This window comes from Bufo bufo, chromosome 4 (assembly GCF_905171765.1).
Source record: "Bufo bufo chromosome 4, aBufBuf1.1, whole genome shotgun sequence".
Classification (NCBI taxonomy): Eukaryota; Metazoa; Chordata; class Amphibia; order Anura; family Bufonidae; genus Bufo; species Bufo bufo.
Genome location: NC_053392.1, coordinates 581,514,334 through 581,535,022, shown reverse-complemented (window position 1 = coordinate 581,535,022; position 20,689 = coordinate 581,514,334). Strand labels below are relative to the sequence as shown.

General features: G+C 48.0%; 1 protein-coding gene across 2 annotated transcripts in view; it reads right to left on the bottom strand.

Annotated features, from left to right (window-relative positions):
- Positions 1 to 20,689, bottom strand: part of LOC120999477 (corepressor interacting with RBPJ 1-like) — a 54,437-nt gene that overhangs the window by 29,113 nt on the left and 4,635 nt on the right. For both annotated transcript variants that reach the window (XM_040430389.1, XM_040430390.1), the window contains exon 2: positions 14,270 to 14,329. In XM_040430389.1, coding sequence (XP_040286323.1) covers positions 14,270 to 14,327 — 58 coding nt within the window. In that variant the 5' untranslated portion in view covers positions 14,328 to 14,329. The remainder of the gene's footprint in view (positions 1 to 14,269; positions 14,330 to 20,689) is intronic.

Here is a 20,689-nt window from a genome sequence, read left to right as displayed (position 1 = left end):
GACGAGCCCCAATGGCGAAGCGCAGGAATCGTTGGTGAGATTCTGCGATCGGAACATGCAGATGAGTGCCATGGATGTCCACGGACGCGAGGAACTCCCCTGGAAGAAAAGAAATAATAACGGAGCGGAGGGAGAAAAAACGTTCCGGTGGTCTGGACGCGAACTCTATCTTGTAACCAGACGTTACAATCTCTAGAGCCCATGCGTCCTGAACATGAGTCCAAATCTGCTGATAAGAAAGCAGGCGGCCCCCCACCACGAGGGGTGGGGGCGCCACTTCATGCAGAAGATTGCTTGGGAGCGGAAGGGTGGGTCGACTGTGTCCTCGGGCGCCAGGTAGGCTGGGGTTTGAAAGAGGGCTGCTTGCGGGAGTCCTGTGACCCTCCTGCAGAGGAAGCAGGCGACGACTTGTTCGCAGAGAAGCGGCGAAAAGACTGGTACCGAGAACCGGAAGTCCTCGCCCGAAAGGGTGCTTAGCCCTAGCCTGGGGAAGGTGAGTGCTTTTGCCCCTAGTAGCGGCAGAGATGAACTCATCCCGTTGAGCCCCAAAAAGTCTGGAACCCTCAAAAGGAGAGGTACGCAAGGGAACGCTTGGAGGAAGCGTCAGCATCCCATACCTTCAACCAGACCGCCCTGCGTTGAATGACCGAGAGGGCCGAAACGCGGGCAAAAAAGTGTTTTTGGCCAACCTGGCTACCGGGGGGTCCACCCTAGGGGGAGAAGACCACTTCTCCACGCTGTCCGCCGGGAAAGGATAGAGAGTATCCATGCGTTTTGTGGCGGAAAACTGATTAGGACGGGTCCATGCCCTGGGTATGACAGCGGAAAATTCCTCATGGACCGGAAAGACAGCAGCCTCCGGTTTTTTGGGAGGAAAAAGGGCGAACTCCCTCCTAGTGGAAGGAGGAGAATCCCCTTGGAGATTAAAGGTGTCACGGACAGCCGCTACTAGATCAGCCACCATGGTGGAGAGCTTTGGCGGAAGGTCCCGTTCCGTGACCTCAGACCTGCGCTCCCTAAGGGGGGGGGGGGAGGAGTCTGAGCAAGCTTCTAGCCGAGGGTGAGAAGCGGAGTCATCCGAGGAGGGATGCTGTCGCTCACGCTGCCTCTTACTAGTCAGGCGTCCTCTGCAGGAACCACTGTGAGGGGACGGAGTGGTTGGCGCCGCAGGATTGGAAACGGACATACGTTCTATGAAAGACATGGCTGCCTTGGCGAACAGGGCCAAATCAGCGGGCGCGCTGGACATGGCAGATGCCCAAGCGGGGGCCGCCCGCAGGGGGGGGGGGGGGGGCTGGACTGGGCAAGAGAAGGGGGAGAGAGGTGATTCTGTCCAGAGGCAGGGCAGGAGGCACAGGCACCAGTGACCGAAAGTGGGAGCAGACACTCCAACAGGACCCCATTGGGGTCTGAGAAGAGGTCTTACCGGACTTAGTCTTAGGCATGATGGTCTCTTCACAAAAGTGACTGGAATCAGTACAGAGAGAAAAAATCCTACCGCTCAGGCATCCAGAGAGGAGCGGGGGAGCAGCCGTTCAGTGTGAGAAGCTTCTCAGCAGCAGGAAGGAGCTGGAGTTCCGATTAGGCTTCGCCCCCGGCCGCGATTAGGCTCCGCCCCCCGATCGCATCATAGGAGCGGGAAAAGAGCTCACTGTGTAAAGAAGGGAAAGAAAATGGCCCCCGGCGCAGCTCAGCGTGGAAAAAACTAAAGTAAGGCGTCCCCAGCAAGGGGGATGGCAAGCCCAGAGAAGCGGAGACCGGAGGGGGAAGTGCTCAGAGACATGATATGCCGGCAGAGAAGGAGCAGGGACATCCAGAGACGCCTGCCCAGTTAAGTGCCTCCATGACCCTTGCGCCCTTGCGCCCCAGACAGAACAACAATGCCACCTAGATCCCCATTCACCCAGGAGGCCCATAGGTCTCAGAGCAGAGAGGTAGGGAGGGAGGGGGGAGACACAGAGGACATGGCTGCCTTGCAGCTTCATACTTATCTGCTCCTGCAGATCTTCTCCCAGGACCAGCAGGGATGCACCTCTTCAGACATCTGACTCCTTGCTCAGGAGTGCAGTGCTCTGGAGGAGGGTGGCAGCAGGTGACCCAGGAGCTGGTGGGATGCCGGAGCTGACAGGTCGAGCCCAGATCCACTTGCCTTCTTGGGGGGATAATGGAGGCAGCCTGGCAACGTCCAACAAACGGCGGCGGGCACTCCATGGGGGACCAGGAAGGCGCAATGCCGACCTGCGTCCCCAGCTGGAAGAAAAATAACAAAAAGGGAGACGAATGAAAATGTCAACCTCCTTCACCAGACACTAAGCAAAGACTGAGTTCCTCCTGGTGGAGTCGGGGGGTATAGCCCGAGGAGGAGGAGCTCTTTCATTTGCATAGTGTCCCTCCTACTAATATCTCTAAGCTATACCCCATGGTCTGTGTCCCCCAATGGAAAAAAGTACGAGAAAGTATATGGATGACATCAGTGTGCTGTCCGCATTTTTGCAGCCCTGTATAAATGAATGGGTCCGCGTATAATCCGCAAAAAAAATAAAAAATAAAATGTAGAAAGGATGTCGTGTGAATGAAGCCTTACATTGTCCATGGACAGGCAGCAATGGGCTTTCTAGCAAGCAATTCAGGCACGTTACAAGGACCCTATGAGTTTATAGTTGCACAGTATATGCCCATTTATGAAGGATGGCCTTATGCCTATCCCATGCATGCTTAAACTCCTTCACTGTATTTGCAGCTACCACTTCTGCAGGAAGGCTAATCCATGTATCCACTACTCTCTCAGTAAAGTAATACTTCCTGATATTACTTTTAAACCTTTGCCCCTCTAATTTAAAACTATGTCCTCTTGTAGCATTTTTTTCTTCCCTTTATGTATATAAAAGTTTCTATCATATCCCCTCTGTCTCGTCTTTCTTCCAAGCTATACATGTTAAGGTCCTTTAACCTTTCCTGGTAAGTTTTATCCTGCAATCCATGTACCAGTTTAGTAGCTCTTCTCTGAACTCTCTCCAAAGTATCAATATCCTTCTGGAGATATGGTCTCCAGTACTGCGCACAATACTCCAAATGAGGTCTCACTAGTGCTCTGAAGAGCGGCATGAGCGCCTCCCTCTTTCTACTGGTAATGCCTCTCCCTATACACCCCAGCATTCTGCTAGCATTTCCTGCTGCTCTATGACATTGTCTGCCTACCTTTAAGTCTTCTGAAATAATGACCCCTAAATCCCTTTCCTCAGATACTGAGGTTAGGACTGTATCACTGATTTTATATTCTGCTCTTGGGTTTTTACGCCCCATGTGCATTATCTTGCACTTATCAGCATAAAATTTTAGTTGCCAGATATTTGACCATTCCTCTAGTTTTCCTAAATCCTTTTCCATTTGGTGTATCCCTCCAGGAACATCAACCCTGTTACAAATCTTTGTGTCATCAGCAAAAAGACACACCTTACCATCGAGGCCTTCTGCAATTTCGCTGATAACGATATTAAACAATATGGGTCCCAGAACAGATCCCTAAGGTACCCCACTGGTAACAAGACCTTGGTCTGAATATACTCCATTGACTACAACCCTCTGTTGTCTGTCCCTCAGACACTGCCTAATCCATTCAACAATATGGGAGTCCAAGCACAAAGACTGCAATTTATTGATAAGCCTTCTATGTGGGACAGTATCAAAAGCCTTACTAAAGTCCAGATAAGCAATGTCTACTGCACCTTTGCCATTATTTTAGTCACCCAATCTCAAAAAAAAAAAAAAATTAATAAGATTAGTTTGACATGATCTCCCTGAAGTAAACCCATGCTGTTTTTCATCTTTCAATCCATGGGATTTTAGATGTTCCACAATCCTCTCCTTAAGTATGGTTTCAATTAATTTCCCCACTATTGATGTCAGGCTTACTGGCCTATAGTTGCCCGATTCCTCCCTACTACCTTTCTTGTAAATGGGCACAACATTTGACAATTTCCAATCTTCTGGGATGACTCCTGTTGCCAGTGATTTGTTAAATAAATCTGTTAATGGTTTTGCTAGTTCACCGCTGAGCTATTTTAATAGCTTTGGGTGTATCCCATCAGGCCCCTGTGACTTATTTGTATTAATTTTAGACAGTTGACTCTTCCTCTGTAAAGACACATGCATCAAAAGATTCATTAGTCTTCTTTCCTAACTGAGGTCCTTTTCCTTTATTTTCCTTTGTAAAAACTAAACAGAAGTATTCATTGAGGCAGTCAGCTAGTTCTTTATCTTCTTCCATACCTTCCTTCTTTTGTTTTTAATTTGGTAATTCCTTGTTTTAGTTTCCTTTTTTCATTTATGTATCTGAAGAATGTCTTATTGCCTTTTTTTTTACTGACTGAGCTAATTTCTTTTCTGCCCGTGCTTTAGAAGCTCTTAGAACTTGTTTGGCCTCTCTCTGCCTAATCTTATAAATTTGCCTGTCATCCTCGTTTTTTTATTTTTTATAATTACTAAATGCGATCTTTTTGTTTTTAATGATTTTGGCCACTTCTACTGAGTACCACAGTTGTCTCTTCCTTTTTTTGCTTTTGCTTTTACTTATTTACTTAACAGGCCTAATGCAATTTTCTGTTGCCTTCAATAGTGCCACTTTTAAGTAGTCCCATTTCTCCTGGACTCCATTGAAACTGTTCCAATCTGATAGGGACTTGTATACCACTAATCTAATTTTAGAAAAGTCAGTATTTCTAAAATCTCAAACTTTTGTTTTTGTGTGGTGTGAATCAGTCACTTTCCCCTACAGTAATATCAGATACCAAATTCCCATTTGTGAATACTAAATCTAAAATGGCCTCCTTCCGGGTTGGCTCCTCAACTACTTGCTGTAGAGATAATCCCAGTAGGGAATTTAGAATATCTGCACTCCTGGCAGAACTAGCTATATTGGTTTTCCAGTTTACATCGGGAAGATTAAAGTCTCCCATAATGATAACTTCCCCCTTCAATGTCATTTTAGCCATTTCCTCAACTAGTAGATCATCTAATTCTTTGACTTGGCTAGGTGGTCTATATATCACACCTACACGAGTTACCTTACGATTATCAAGCTGCAAAGGTAACCCAAACTGACTTTAAATTGGTCTCGCTAACTTGAATCAAATTAGATTTCATGCTATCTTTCACATACAGGGCCACCCCTCTCCCTTCTTGCCTTCTCTGTCTTTCCTGTATAGAGAGAACCCTGGTATTGTTCCTCTTCATGTTCAGCTTTCTAGCAGAAGCCTGAAGGTTTTGTGCCAATATTGACTGGTATTTGGAACTGTTCAGAATTCCCTCTAGCTTAACTAAGGCCCCAGTTCCAGCTGAATAAAAACAGCCCCTTGGCATGATGCTGCCACCACCATGCTTCACTGTGGGTATGGTCTCCTTTTGGTGATGTGCAGTGTTGCTTTTGCGCCAAACATATCTTTTGGAAATATGGCCAAAAAGTTCAACCTTGGTTTCATCAGACCATAACACCTTTTCCCACATGCTTTTGGGAGACTTCAGATGGATGTTTTTCTTCATAAGAAAAGGCTTTCGTCTTGCCACTGACTACACCATAGCCCATACATATGAAGAATACGGGAGATTGTTGTCACATGTACCACACAGCCAGTACTTGCCAGATATTCCTGCAGCTCCTTTAATGTTGCTGTAGGCCTCTTGGTAGCCTCCCAGACCAGTTTTCTTCTCGTCTTTGCATCAATTTTGGAGGGACGTCCAGTTCCATATTTTCTTCACTGTTTTCCATGATATATCTAATGCATTGGAAATTCTTTTGTACCCTTCTCCTGACTGATACCTTTTAACAATGAGATCCCTCTGATGCTTTGGAGCTCTCTGTGGACCATGGCTTTTGCTGTGGGATGCGACTAAGAACATTTCAGGAAAGACCAACTGAGCAGTTGAACTTTATTTGGGGTTAATCAGAGGCACTTTACATGATGGCCGGTGTATGCTAACTCCTATGTAACAGGATTTTGAATGTGATTGCTCAATTCTGAACACAGCTACATCCCCAGTTATAAGAGGGTGTGCACACTTATGCAACGACTTTATTTTAGTTTTTTTTGTTTTCTTCCCTCCACCTAAAAGATTTCAGTTTGTTTTTTAATTGAGTTGTACAGTTTATAAGTCACATTAAAGTTGGAAAAAAATCAGAAATGATTTATCCTTGTCTAATTTTTTTTACAGCACAGAAACCTGCCATTTTAACAGGGGTGTGTAGAATTTTTATATCCATTGTAGTCTTTAAAAAGTCGCCAATCCCATTGGCTGGATTGGGATCCACAGCTAGCCATATCCAAGTGTCTTGGATAGCTGTAATAGTCCCGGAACAATGATTGGGAGTGAAACATTTGTTCCCGATCATTGCCCACTCGTTAATTGTATTTACATCATCTCTGTATGGGAATGAATGATCACTACTGCGATTGTTCATCCCCATAGAGACTCATTGTTTTTTGGCAGTACTTCCCTGTTCTGCTGCCCAGTAATCTGGGGTACAATTATAGGGCCAAATTATCTAAATGTTTTTTTCCAAAAAACTGGCCTGATAATTTGCCCATGTAAGAGGGTCCTTGGGCTCCATACGGCTTTTTTGGTGAACCATATTCCAAGCACGTTTCTAATGGATACTTGTCTGAATGTGGAGCTGCCAACTGATGGCCACACTGTAACTCTGCACATGGGAGAGGGAATCACCTTGTTTGGCATCTCCTGTTCACTATAATGAACTGCATGTGGGTAGTCACAGGCCCTAAATACAAGTGAAACCCATAAAATTTGAATATTGTGCAAAAAGGAGATTTTTGTACAACTTACCAGTAAAATCTCTTTCTCGCTCTTCATTGGGGGGACACAGAAACCGTGGGTATAGCTATGTCCTCTAGGAGGCGTTGACACTAGTAAAAGCTGTTAGCTCCTTCCCTGGCAGCTATACCCCCTCCAGCCTGGAGAGAGAGCTTCAGTTTGTGAACACGCAGTAGGAGAAGCAAGCCAACCAAGAAAAAACATGGAACACCAACCATGCCAAAAGACCCAATGGGGTTCTAACCAGCAACCGCCACAACTGTGGCCGAACAACAATACTGGGTGGGTGCTGTGTCCCCCAATGAAGAGCGAGAAAGATTTTACTGGTAAGTTATACAAAAATCTCCTTTTCTCGCCCATATTCATTGGGGGACACAGAAACCGTGGGACGTTCAAGAGCAGTCCACGGGGAGGGAAAAACCACAGACCCATGGAAGCAAGCGTCCCTGCTGGTATCTAAGAAAACTGCCGCCTGCAAGACCAAGCGGGCTAAGCAGCGGCCGCCGATGCATAAGAATGCACCTGGTAAAATTTTGTGAATGTATGTAAGGAGGACCGGTAGCCGCGTTACACAACTGCGCAGCCGAAGCGCGATGCCTCAGAGCCCAAGAAGCGCCCACCGCTCAGTGGAGCGACCCGAGACACCTAAGGGCGGAACCCCGCACCGGGTGCGGAATGTACAGCATTTGCAGACCGAATCCATTGTGCAATTTCCACCTTAAGGCCGCCAATCCTTTGCGTGGAACCTCCGGATGACACAGAAAAAGGGGGTTCCGTACGCCTGAAGGGACTGGAGGCTGCCAATAATGATCAGAGCCCTGACGTCAAAGACGTAACTCCCTTCCTTAGGGAGTGAAGGAGAGGGACAGTGAAGGAAGGACAATTTCTACATTGATGTGGAAGACAGAGACCACCTTCAGGAGAAAAAAGGGATGGGCTGGAGAAACGCCTTATCCTTGTGAAGACCCAGGAAGGGTTCTCAGCAAGAGAGCACCCCCAACTCGAACACCCGTCTGATGGATGCGAGAGCCACAAGAAAAAACTACCTTCTAGGACAGGAGCCGGAGAGATATCTCCCCAAGGGCTCAAAGGGAGAAGACTGGAACGCTGAGAGAACTATATTCAGATCCCAAGGAGATAAAGGACGGTACTGAAGAACCGCATGTGCCACTCCCTGAAGGAAAGTTTCCATGGGCGCCAGAGGACGCTGGAAGCTGCCCCAGGATAGAAGCGCCAACACCTGACCCAACAAGAAAACTAAGGGCTAAACGAAAGTCCAACCCTGATTGAAGAAAAGGATAGGACCATGGAGAGAGAAAAAAAAATTGGAGTGAGGGAATGTCCCGCTTTCACAGAAGCCCAGGAGGACCGCCAGATCCTATAATAGATCCTGGGCGGTGCAGGCTCCCAAGCCTGAATCATAGTGCGGATGACGTCCGCCAGAAAAAACTTCCTCCACCTCAGGATGACAGTTTTAATAGCCACGCCGTCAACCAAGACCCTAAATGCAGATGCAAGACCGGACCCTGAAAGAAGGTAGTCTCTGAGGGCAGTGACAAGGGACATCTCCTAGAAGGAGAACAAGATCAGAGTACCGCGCGCGACGGGGCCAACACGGAGCGACTAGGATTTGTCAGAATGCCCTCCATCTGGTCCTCCGTAGAACCCTGGGTAGGAGAGAAGAAACACGTAAGGAGGGAGAACTCCCGCCAAGGGGATGTCAGGGCATCTATGTCGTATGTTTCGAGAACTCCTGCTCGGGAGAGAAGGTGGGGAGCTTTCGTGTAGATACAGTTAGCACACCCAGACCAATGGAAGGAGTCCACATAGAAGGAGGGATGTGGAGGTTGCCACGGCCCACCAGTCGGGACTGGAGCGTGTCTGGAATGGAAGGCCATCAAAAGAATACCCCCTGCAGATGCAGATGAGGGAAGGTAGTAACATAGGAACTACCACGGCATGCGGGGTGTCTATGAATCATGATCCAGAGAAGGAAAAGGACAGGGGAAGAATAGGCTAGGTCCAAGCCCATTTCCCATCTGAGACTGGCGCTATACAGAAGTAGCCAAGGATTTCAGTTGTAGAAGAGTCCATCAACTGACGAAAAACTGAACAGACAGTACCCAAGCATGTAGTGGTACGCAATACCGTTCCCACAGTAGTAGCCAGCGCTCGTCCCGTCAGCGCAAACTGAGAGGGAAGCCTGATTATCCGTAGAAGCCACGTACCATACTGCCCACGTTTAAGAGCAACCTTAAAGACTCTACCTGGAATGACGCTGAAAGGAGCAACTGCCCAGCTGGAGCCAGGGTAGGGCCCCTCCTGAGGGGATGTCCCACTGCAGCGACCACGAACTCGAGCATTAGAGAAAGGCTGCATCTCTGGAGGAGAACACGCTGTAGCTGCTACCAGAGTGCCAGCATAACCACTTTCCGATAGAAGGAGGAGTGGTGGATAGAGAATACAGTCAGTAAAGCACTTGACTCGCTGGAACGTACTCACCATATATGTGCAATGGTGTACGCACTACTACGGATGCGGACAATATCATGACCGACTGGAACAATGAAGACCCATGGAGATAGGAGTCTCTAGGATACAAGTGATGCTAGTAAACCCCCTGTGCCGTATCTGAAGATATTCAGTTATTCCCCCGCTAATGGATCACTTGCGAAAGGGGGTAAGGCAGGCAGGAAGCACAGTGATGTGCAACACTCCGCCTATGGGAGGATAGCGCGACAGTCGGACCGTATCCAATGGTGGTGCAATTACCCTACCTATAGAAGGTGGAATGCGTACGGAGTACTTAAGCCAGTGGTAGGGAAAATACCCCACCTAAGAAGGGGGGGGGGGGGTTAATACCCACGGCGAGAACTAGTGCATATGGTGAGTCCTGTACCCTGTGGGAGTGCAATTAGCACCTAAATAAGGGGGTAATGCATACAGCACACCTTGTAACCAGTGATAATGTCATCCCGCCACCTATGGAAGGAGCTAATGAATACGGCAGGTACTGAACCCAGTGGAGATGCAATTCCGCCACCTACATAAGGGGGAATGTATACGTCCGGCACTGAAATCAGTGTTATTGCACCTAGTCCACCTTTGACAGGGAACAATGTATAAGGTCAGTACTGTATCCCAAAATAGTGCAATTACTCTGCCTAAGGAAGGGGGTAATGCCTACGACAAGTGCTGCTGGCCACCGTAGACGCAATCTTAGGGGATTGCTTCGGATTCATGTCAGAGTCTGAATCAGTGATTCTCCTCCCCCCCCCCCCCCCTCCCTCGGACGGACCCACTCCTGTGAGAGAGGGAGCGCCTGAGCGTGACCCGGGAATGAAGGGAGGGGGTGTGGAGATATTCGAGGAGAAGATGACCTGCTGTGGTCCGCTAGCGTGCAGGTCTGCCCTTCAGAACCTCGCCCCTGGCAGATGCGGACTGCGCAGGAGGGGGCTTAGCAACCAAACTACCCAGGGGGTGGAATGGGAACAGAGGTCCTGTATAAAATTGTGCCGGCTGAGAATCATCAACCAAACGACCCGGAAGGGTGGATTGGGAACAGGGGTCCTGTATAAAATTGCGCCGGCTGAGAATTATCAACCAAACGACCCCAGAGGGCGGATTGGGAAGTTCCATTTGTCTCCCACTGGAATTGCGCAGGTGGGGAATTACCAACCAAACGACCCAGGAGGGTGAACTGGGAATGTCAGAGGTCCCTTATTGAATACGCTGGTGGAGAATTATCAACCAAACGGCCCCGGAGGACGGATTGGGAATCCTGCGGAGATCCTTCACTGAATTGCACAGGTGGAGAACTATCAACCAAACTACCCCGGAGGGTGGATTGGAAATTCCAGAGGTTCTCCGCTGTATAGAGCAGGTGGAGAATTATTAATCAAACGGCCACGGAGGACGGATTGGGATCCGGCAGTGGTCCGTCACTGGATTGCACAGGTGGAGAATCATCAACCAAAACAGCCCCGGAGGGCAGATGGGGACCTCGCATAGTTCCCACTTTACCCGAGATAGGGCACGGACCCAGTATGGACACACATTTCCTTTATTATTATTTTTTATTTTTTTTTTATTTTTTTTAAATAGGAAGACGCCAGGAAGGGGTTAAATCCTCCACTCATGTACAGGAGAACCCCAGATAATCATGCCAGTAGGTGGTCATGAAGGGTTAAGGCAGTCTCAACTTCTCAAGACCGGCCAGCAGGTGACTGGGGGAAGGGGAGAAGGGCGGGAAGAATTCGCACCAGTGGATGACACTGTTATGGGGAGGGGGATCTTTGGGTGACACTGTTATGGGGAGGGGGATCTTTGGGTGACACTGTTATGGGGAGGGGGATCTTTGGGTGACACTGTTATGGGGAGGGGGATCTTTGGGTGACACTGTTATGGGGAGGGGGATCTTTGGGTGACACTGTTATGGGGAGGGGGATCTTTGGGTGACACTGTTATGGGGAGGGGGATCTTTGGGTGACACTGTTATGGGGAGGGGGATCTTTGGGTGACACTGTTATGGGGAGGGGGATCTTTGGGTGACACTGTTATGGGGAGGGGGATCTTTGGGTGACACTGTTATGGGGAGGGGGATCTTTGGGTGACACTGTTATGGGGAGGGGGATCTTTGGGTGACACTGTTATGGGGAGGGGGATCTTTGGGTGACACTGTTATGGGGAGGGGGATCTTTGGGTGACACTGTTATGGGGAGGGGGATCTTTGGGTGACACTGTTATGGGGAGGGGGATCTTTGGGTGACACTGTTATGGGGAGGGGGATCTTTGGGTGACACTGTTATGGGGAGGGGGATCTTTGGGTGACACTGTTATGGGGAGGGGGATCTTTGGGTGACACTGTTATGGGGAGGGGGATCTTTGGGTGACACTGTTATGGGGAGGGGGATCTTTGGGTGACACTGTTATGGGGAGGGGGATCTTTGGGTGACACTGTTATGGGGAGGGGGATCTTTGGGTGACACTGTTATGGGGAGGGGGATCTTTGGGTGACACTGTTATGGGGAGGGGGATCTTTGGGTGACACTGTTATGGGGAGGGGGATCTTTGGGTGACACTGTTATGGGGAGGGGGATCTTTGGGTGACACTGTTATGGGGAGGGGGATCTTTGGGTGACACTGTTATGGGGAGGGGGATCTTTGGGTGACACTGTTATGGGGAGGGGGATCTTTGGGTGACACTGTTATGGGGAGGGGGATCTTTGGGTGACACTGTTATGGGGAGGGGGATCTTTGGGTGACACTGTTATGGGGAGGGGGATCTTTGGGTGACACTGTTATGGGGAGGGGGATCTTTGGGTGACACTGTTATGGGGAGGGGGATCTTTGGGTGACACTGTTATGGGGAGGGGGATCTTTGGGTGACACTGTTATGGGGAGGGGGATCTTTGGGTGACACTGTTATGGGGAGGGGGATCTTTGGGTGACACTGTTATGGGGAGGGGGATCTTTGGGTGACACTGTTATGGGGAGGGGGATCTTTGGGTGACACTGTTATGGGGAGGGGGATCTTTGGATGACACTGTTATGGGAGGGGGATCTTTGGATGACACTGTTATGGGGAGGGGGATCTTTGGATGACACTTATGGGGAGGGGGATCTTTGGATGACACTTATGGGGAGGGGGATCTTTGGATGACACTTATGGGGAGGGGGATCTTTGGATGACACTGTTATGGGGAGGGGGATCTTTGGATGACACTGTTATGGGGAGGGGGGTCTTTGGATGACACTGTTATGGGAGGGGGATCCTTAGATGACACTGTTATGGGGAGGGGGATCTTTGGATGACACTGTTATGGGGGGGGGGGGGCTATGGATGACACTATATAGCATCTTATGCTATGTGCCATCCACAGATCCCCCTCCCCATAACAGTGCCATCCACAGATCCCCCTACCCATAACAGCCCTGGCCCAGCCACTCTCAGCAGTATTCCTTAACCGGCAGTAACTTTTACTTTAAATCACTGCATCTTTATTATCTTACAATGAAGCTCCAGTAACAGGCAGAGCGGGCGGCGGCGTAACGTCACTTACTCACATGACGCGCCTGCTCCATCCACTTTATGAATGAAGCAGGCGGAGCCTGCGCGTCACGTGAGTAAGTGACGTTACGCCGCTGCCCACTCTGCCTGTTACTGGAGCTTCACTGGAAGGTAATAAAGATGCGGTGATTTAAAGTTCAAGGACCCGCAGGCATATCGCCTGACCGCCCGCATAGCAACAAATCGACCGATTATTCGATAACGGGATTCGTTGACAACGAATCCCGTTATCGAATATTATCGATAACGTTGATTAATTGTTGCAGCCCTAATCTCATATGATAGTTTCACCTTTTAAGTTGCATCACTGAAATAAATGAACTTTTGCACAATATTCTAATTTTTTGAGTTTCACCTGTATGTAGAGTAGATAAAACCAGAGCAGAGTGTATATGTGCAAAGAGCTGGATACTGTACTCAAATGAAAGCATCAATGGGGGCTTCCGTATAATGCGCTCTGCAAGTCCCACAGAAGTGAATGGAGGGGTTGACCAACAAGCACCACCATTCAGACAGGGGACCCCTCGTTCTTGAGAACATGGGTAGTGCCAGCAGTTGGACCTCCCCGTGATCCGATATTTATCCCCTATCCTGTAGACAGGGGATAAATAATTTTTGTGGGTTCACCATTTTAATATGGAAGCGTGGGCAGTGCTGTAAGGGGTGTGGGCTAACATCTATAATACTAAAGTCGGGGTGCATACTTCTCTGCTTCCATTATTGGGGCTCCTAAAAGTCAGTTATTGGTGATGGTACCAAGCGCAGGTGTTTTATGGCCAGTGACCATAACAAAATCCCTTAAAGGGGTTATTCCATGAACACCACTTATCCCCCATCCATAAACAGGGGATAAGTATCTGCAGAAGTCCAACTGCTGGAACCTCTACCGATCATGAGAATGGGGGCTTCTTCTCCCCTGTCTGCATGGAGCGGTGGTCAACCATGAAGAATGCCGCTTCATTCAACTCTATGAGACTGAAGAGAAGAAGATCAGGGATTGGCTGCGGAGCGACCAGGTAAGTCCAAGACATGGATTGATTGATTCCACGTCTTGGACTTACCACCACTCCATTTATAAGGGGGAGCAAAGGTTCCAGTTCTCGTGATCGGTGGTGGCCACAGAGGTCAGACTTCCACCGCTCAGATACCTATACCTTAGCCTGTGGACAAGGAATACGTTGACTTCATGGGACAACCCCTTTAAAAGAACATTTTGGACAAAACTGATGAATACTTTATTCCAACTGCAGGGCCTGAGCGTTGCAGCGTGACACAGAGAACCTCTCCGTAGGCCATATGTCATGCTCCATCCCCTCAGGCTTTGTAATAGGCTCCTTTATAGTTCAGATGCTGTAACATTAACCTACGGATTACCTCTATCCTCACAGGACGACGAAGACCGAATCCTTGACTTGTCGCGTGTGTTTGACATGCCTACAATACAAAGGAAGACGGACTGACGCCAATATCACTGCAGATTTTACATATTGGTCACATCACATATAGAGACAGTATGATTAGCGCATTGCAAAACTGCACCATAAGCTGCCGCCCGGGTGTCAGGCCAGGTCCACGCTTGTCCTATCTACCCCCGTCTTCTTCCTAACATACAGATGGAAGGATGACTGCAGGATCTGACCACACAGGGTTTGTTCGTAGTCTGTTACCATAGAAACACATAAACCCGCACAGGAGCAGTAGAAAAACTAGCAGATTTCAAACAAACCCTAAAAGACCAGACTGCTTTTTGGCCTTCATCTAGCTGACTTGGAATGAACAACTCCTGTTTGCAGCAATTTACAGGTATATTTCATCTATTTTATTTAATGTTTATGTGTGTCATTAAAAGATAGACAGTATCCCCCATAACAGTGACCTCTACAGCACCCCGCCCCTTTAACAGTGACCTCCACAGTCCCCCACCCAGTTAACACTGCCCTCCCCGCCCACTTTAAAATGGGACCTCCACAGCAGCCCATACCCTTAACTTTGACCTTCACAGCAGCCCGCCCCTTTAAGGGCTCATTCAGACGGCCGTATGCTGTCCGCAAAAATACTGAATGCTATCCGTTTTTTTGCGGATCCGCAAAAAAAATGAAACATGTCCTATACTTGTCCGTGAAAATCAGGACATGGCCCCATTGAAGTCTATGGGTCCGCAAAAATACTGAATGCTATCCGTTTTTTTGCAGATCCGTTTTTTTGCGGATCCGCAAAAAAACGGATAGCATTCAGTATTTTTGCGGACAGCATACGGCCGTCTGAATGAGCCCTTACAGTGAGTTTCACAGCACCCCACTACCTTGACAGAAACCTCCTCAGGGGTCTGCCCCCTTAACAGTGATCTCCACAGTACCCCGCTGCCTTAACAGTGACCTCCACAGCAGTTGCCCCTTTAATAGTGGCCACTGCCCCTTAACAGTGACCTCCACAGTGCCCGCCCCTTTAACGCTAGGGCTACACGACAACATGTGTTGTGCAACATTTTGTCTCAACAATTTTAATAATGATGTCTGTGGTGTCGCACTGCGACATGCTGCGACTGCGACACGACAGTTGCAAAAAATCCATCCAAGATAGATTTTTCTGCGACTGTCGTGTCGCAGTAGGTCACATGTCACAGTGCAACACCACAGACTATCATTATAAAAATTGTCGCGCGACACATGTAGCAGTGTAGTTGTGCCCTATGTGTCGTGCGACTTATTGTCGTCGTGTAGCCCTAGCCTAAAGCTGACCTACAGCAGTGAGGAAAAATGGCTGGGTTGTCATAGAAACCTGGAGTAAAACTGTGTGTATGTGGAGACTAAGGCCTGGTTCACACCTGAGCGTTTTACAGCGCGTTCCTACGCGCTGTAAAACGCTCAACGGGTGAAAGCCCATGTTTCACTATAGGCATGGTTCTCACCTGCGCGTTTTACAGCCCGTTCGTACGTGCTGAAAAACACCCTACGCCAAAAGAAGTACAGGAGCTTCTTTGGGGCGTATTGTCGCGCGTAACACCTTTTTTTTCATTGGACGCCTCTGTGGTCAATCGCAAGAACGCGCGTACGACGCGCGTTTCCCCATTTCCAAAAACGCGATGTGAAAACGTCCGACAAAAACGCGCGTATCAAATACGCTCAAGTGTGAATCAGGCATAAGGGGCTGCGAGCTTCTATTGGCTGATAAGAGTCATGTGAACGTGTGTATGGCAGTTGGGATATGAAGAGAAAGACTTGCAGGCTTGTATTGGCTAATGCAGGTCATTTTTGGGGAATATCTCAGGAACGGTACGTCCTAGAGAGCTGAGACCCCCACAAGATTTCTTTCCAGGTAGCAAGGGATGTGTATACCAAGTTTCGTTGAAATTGATGGTTGCGTTTTTGAGTGATCACGGAACATACATACGTGATATATATATATATATATATACACACACACACAGTACAGACCAAAAGTTTGGACACACCTTCTCATTCAAAGAGTTTTCTTTATTTTCATAACTATGAAGGCATCAAAACTATGAATTAACACATGTGGAATTATATACATAACAAACAAGTGTGAAACAACTGAAAATATGTCATATTTTAGGTTCTTCAAAGTAGCCACCTTTTGCTTTGATTACTGCTTTGCACACTCTTGGCATTCTCTTGATGAGCTTCAAGAGGTAGTCCCCTGAAATGGTCTTCCAACAGTCTTGAAGGAGTTCCCGGAGATACTTAGCACTTGTTGGCCCTTTTGCCTTCACTCTGCGGTCCAGCTCACCCCAAACCATCTCGATTGGGTTCAGGTCCGGTGACTGTGGAGGCCAGGTCATCTGGCGCAGCACCCCATCACTCTCCTTCATGGTCAAATAGCCCTTACTTTTAATTTTTCGGCTGACTGACTGACCTTCATTTCTTAAAGTAATGATGGCCACAAATTTTTCTTTACTTAGCTGTTTTTTTCTTGCCATAATACAAGATCTAACAGTCTATTCAGTAGGACTATCAGCTGTGTATCCACCTGACTTCTCCTCAACGCTACTGATGGTCCCAACCCCATTTATAAGGCAAGAAATCCCACTTATTAAACCTGACAGGGCACACCTGTGAAGTGAAAACAATTTCAGGGGACTACCTCTTGAAGCTCATCAAGAGAATGCCAAGAGTGTGCAAAGCAGTAATCAAAGCAAAAGGTGGCTACTTTGAAGAACCTAGAATATAGAATATGACATATTTTCAGTTGTTTCACACTTGTTTGTTATGTATATAATTCCACATGTGTTAATTCATAGTTTTGATGCCTTCATAGTCATGAAAATAAAGAAAACTTTGAACGAGAAGGTGTGTCCAAACTTTTGGTCTGTACTGTATATAAATAATTTAAAAAAATATAATATAGAAGATCTATCTTATATATTGTATAATTTTTTTTATTATTTTATAAGAAGAAAAAAAACTGAAGTTTCTTCAGGTATCCTTACAAGGGGCAGTACATACGTTAGTGAATATTCTATAATTAAAGGGGTGGACCTAAGAACATCATGGACAGATGATACATTTAGGCTGGGTTCACACTTGAGCGTTTTACAGCGCGTTCAAACGCGCTGTAAAACGCTCAACACATGAAAACCAATGCTTCCCTATGGCCCTGGTTCTCACTTGAGCGTTTTACAGCGCTGAAAAACGCGCTGTAAAACGCCCTACGCTCAAACAAGTACTTGAGCTTCTTTGGGGCGTTTTGACGCGCGTTTGTGGCCATAGGACATTGCAGTCAATCACACAAACGCGCGTCAAACGCGCGTTTACTATTGCAAAAAACGCTCGTCAAAAACGCGCATATCAAAGACGCTCAGGTCTGAACCCAGCCTTATGATTGCTGAGGGTCTGACTGCTGGGACCACCACTAATCACAAGTACAGGGGTCCCCGAGTCACCTGTGTGAATGGAGCAGACTGTGACAACCCCTACATTCACTTCTTTGGAACGGGGGGGGCGCTCTGTGGTCAGAAAAGTCATACATGAAATTAGTGGGCCATCCTCTTTCATTTTGGTGGGGCAAGAAAAACGGACAGCACACATAGCCATTGATTTTAACGTGTTTCCTCATGATAGGTGATCAGTATCTGATCGGTGAGGGTCAGACCCCCCGGGACCACTGACGATCAGCCGTTTGAGAAGGCATTGGCGTTCCTGTGAGCACGTGGTCTTCACTCTGGTCACCAAGCTGAGCACCGTACATTGTATAGCGGCTGTGCTTGGTATCGCGGTCAGACCCATTCACTTCTATGGGGCGGAGCTGCACCTAGGCCACGTGACCGAGGTCCATGATGTCACTGACCTAGGAAAAGCTGTGAGCACCGATGCCTTCTCAAACAGCTGATCGGCGGGGGTCCCAGGTGTCATACAAGTTTCCAAATAAAAATATCCACAAAAAAAAACAAAACAAAAAAAAAAAACTGTTAAATGAAATGTATTTAATATTCTATGTTTTAATACTTTTTTTAAGACTTAAAAGGGTCTTTCTGCAGTTTTTTTGGCCTGCGGTATAGGTACATTCACACAACTGTGTGTAATCCTTTCCGTTTTGCGGTCCGCCTATAACGGAACCGTATGACCGCATTTTGCGGACAAATGACTTCCGTTTGTGTTCCGTGTGTCTTCTGTTTTTTATGGTCCGCAAAAAATGGAAGAAAAAAAAAAAAAAAGAAGAGGGAAAAAAAACCTGAATTAAGGCCTTCAAAAATACAGAAACGGATCCGCGAAAAACAGATGACATATGGAAACCATTCCGTATGTCATCCGCAATTTGCGGATCCATTGACTTGAATGGGGCTGCGGACCAATCTGTGCGCACAATAGTAGGACAAGCTTCATATTTTTGCGGACTAGAAATGCGGAAACACGGATACGGACAACATACTGAACGTTGTCCGCAAATTTTAGTCACCCATAGAAATGAATAGATCCGCATCTATTTAGCAAAATGCGGAACGGATGCGGATAAAATAATACGGTCGTGTGAATGTACCCTAACAGCGAGAAGGTCGCGGTGCTACTGCCAGCGCCGCTGTCTTCTCAAACAGCTGATCCGCAGGGGTCCGGGTGTCGGACCCCCACCGATCAGATGCTGACGATCTACCCAGAGGAAAGATCATCAGTTTAAAAAAAACTGCAGAACCCCTTTAACATTTTTTAGGTTTTCAGGAGACCTTTATCTGGTCTTTGTCCGCAGACTTTACGTCGCACCCCAGGCCCGTTAGGCCGCTCCAGGTTGGGCGTTTCTGGGTCGACAAAGTCTGTTCCTAAAAACTGGGTCAAACTGTTATACACGTGGTGATGTAAAGGGGCGGGTCACCATCGCAGCCTGCTATTGGCTGCACCCCTGTCACTGGATGTTCCGATCTGCGCGACGGGGAGATGCAGCTGTGGCCGTGCAGGGATCCAGAGTGACAAGGGTGCCGGGGTAAGTATGATCTATAGGAGGGGCCCAGGAATTTGTGGGGGGCATATTTAGAATTGGATACCCCCTTTAATACAAGCCACTTACTAATGTATTGTGATTGTCCATATTGCCTCCTTTGCTGGCTGGATTCATTTTTTCCATCACATTATACGCTGCTCGTTTCCGTGGTCACGACCACCCTACAATCCATCAGCGGTGGTCATGCTTGCACACTATAGGAAAAAGCACCAGCCTATGTGCACTCCCGCCAGAGAGGCTGGCACTTTTTCCTGTAGTGTGCAAGCACGACCACAGCTGCTGGATTGCAGGGTGGTCGTAACCATGGAAACAAGCCGTGTATAATGTGATGGAAAAATGAATCCAGCCAGCAAAGGAGGCAATATGGACAATCACAATACATTAGTAAGTGCCTTGTATTAACTTCCTCTACATGATAAATGCCATTTGCTGAAGTGACGCAAGTCCTTTAACCACCTCCGGACCGCCTAACGCAGGATCGCGTTCCGGAGGTGGCAGCCCTGCGCACAGTCACGCATATATGCGTCATCTCGCGAGACGCGAGACTTCCTGTGAACGCGCGCACACAGGCGCGCGCGCTCACAGGAACGGAAGGTAAGAGAGTTGATCTCCAGCCTGCCAGCGGCGATCGTTCGCTGGCAGGCTGGAGATGTGTTTTTTTTAACCCCTAACAGGTATATTAGACGCTGTTTTGATAACAGCGTCTAATATACCTGCTACCTGCTCCTCTGGTGGTCCCCTTTGTTTGGATCGACCACCAGAGGACACAGGTAGCTCAGTAAAGTAGCACCAAGCACCACTACACTACACTACACCCCCCCCCCCCCCGTCACTTATTAACCCCTTATTAGCCCCTGATCACCCCTAATCACCCCATATAGACTCCCTGATCACCCCCCTTTCATTGATTACCCCCCTGTCATTGATCAACCCCCTGTAAAGCTCCATTCAGACGTCCGCATGATTTTTACGGATCCACTGATAGATGGATCGGATCCGCAAAACGCATCCGGACGTCTGAATGAAGCCTTACAGGGGCGTGATCAATGACTGTGGTTATCACCCCATATAGACTCCCTGATCACCCCCCTGTCATTGATCACCCCCCTGTCATTGATTACCCCCCTGTAAAGCTCCATTCAGATGTCCGCATGATTTTTACGGATGCACTGATAGATGGATCGGATCCGCAAAACGCATCCGGACGTCTGAATGAAGCCTTACAGGGGCGTGATCAATGACTGTGGTTATCACCCCATATAGACTCCCTGATCACCCCCCTGTCATTGATTACCCCCCTGTAAAGCTCCATTCAGATGTCCGCATGATTTTTACGGATGCACT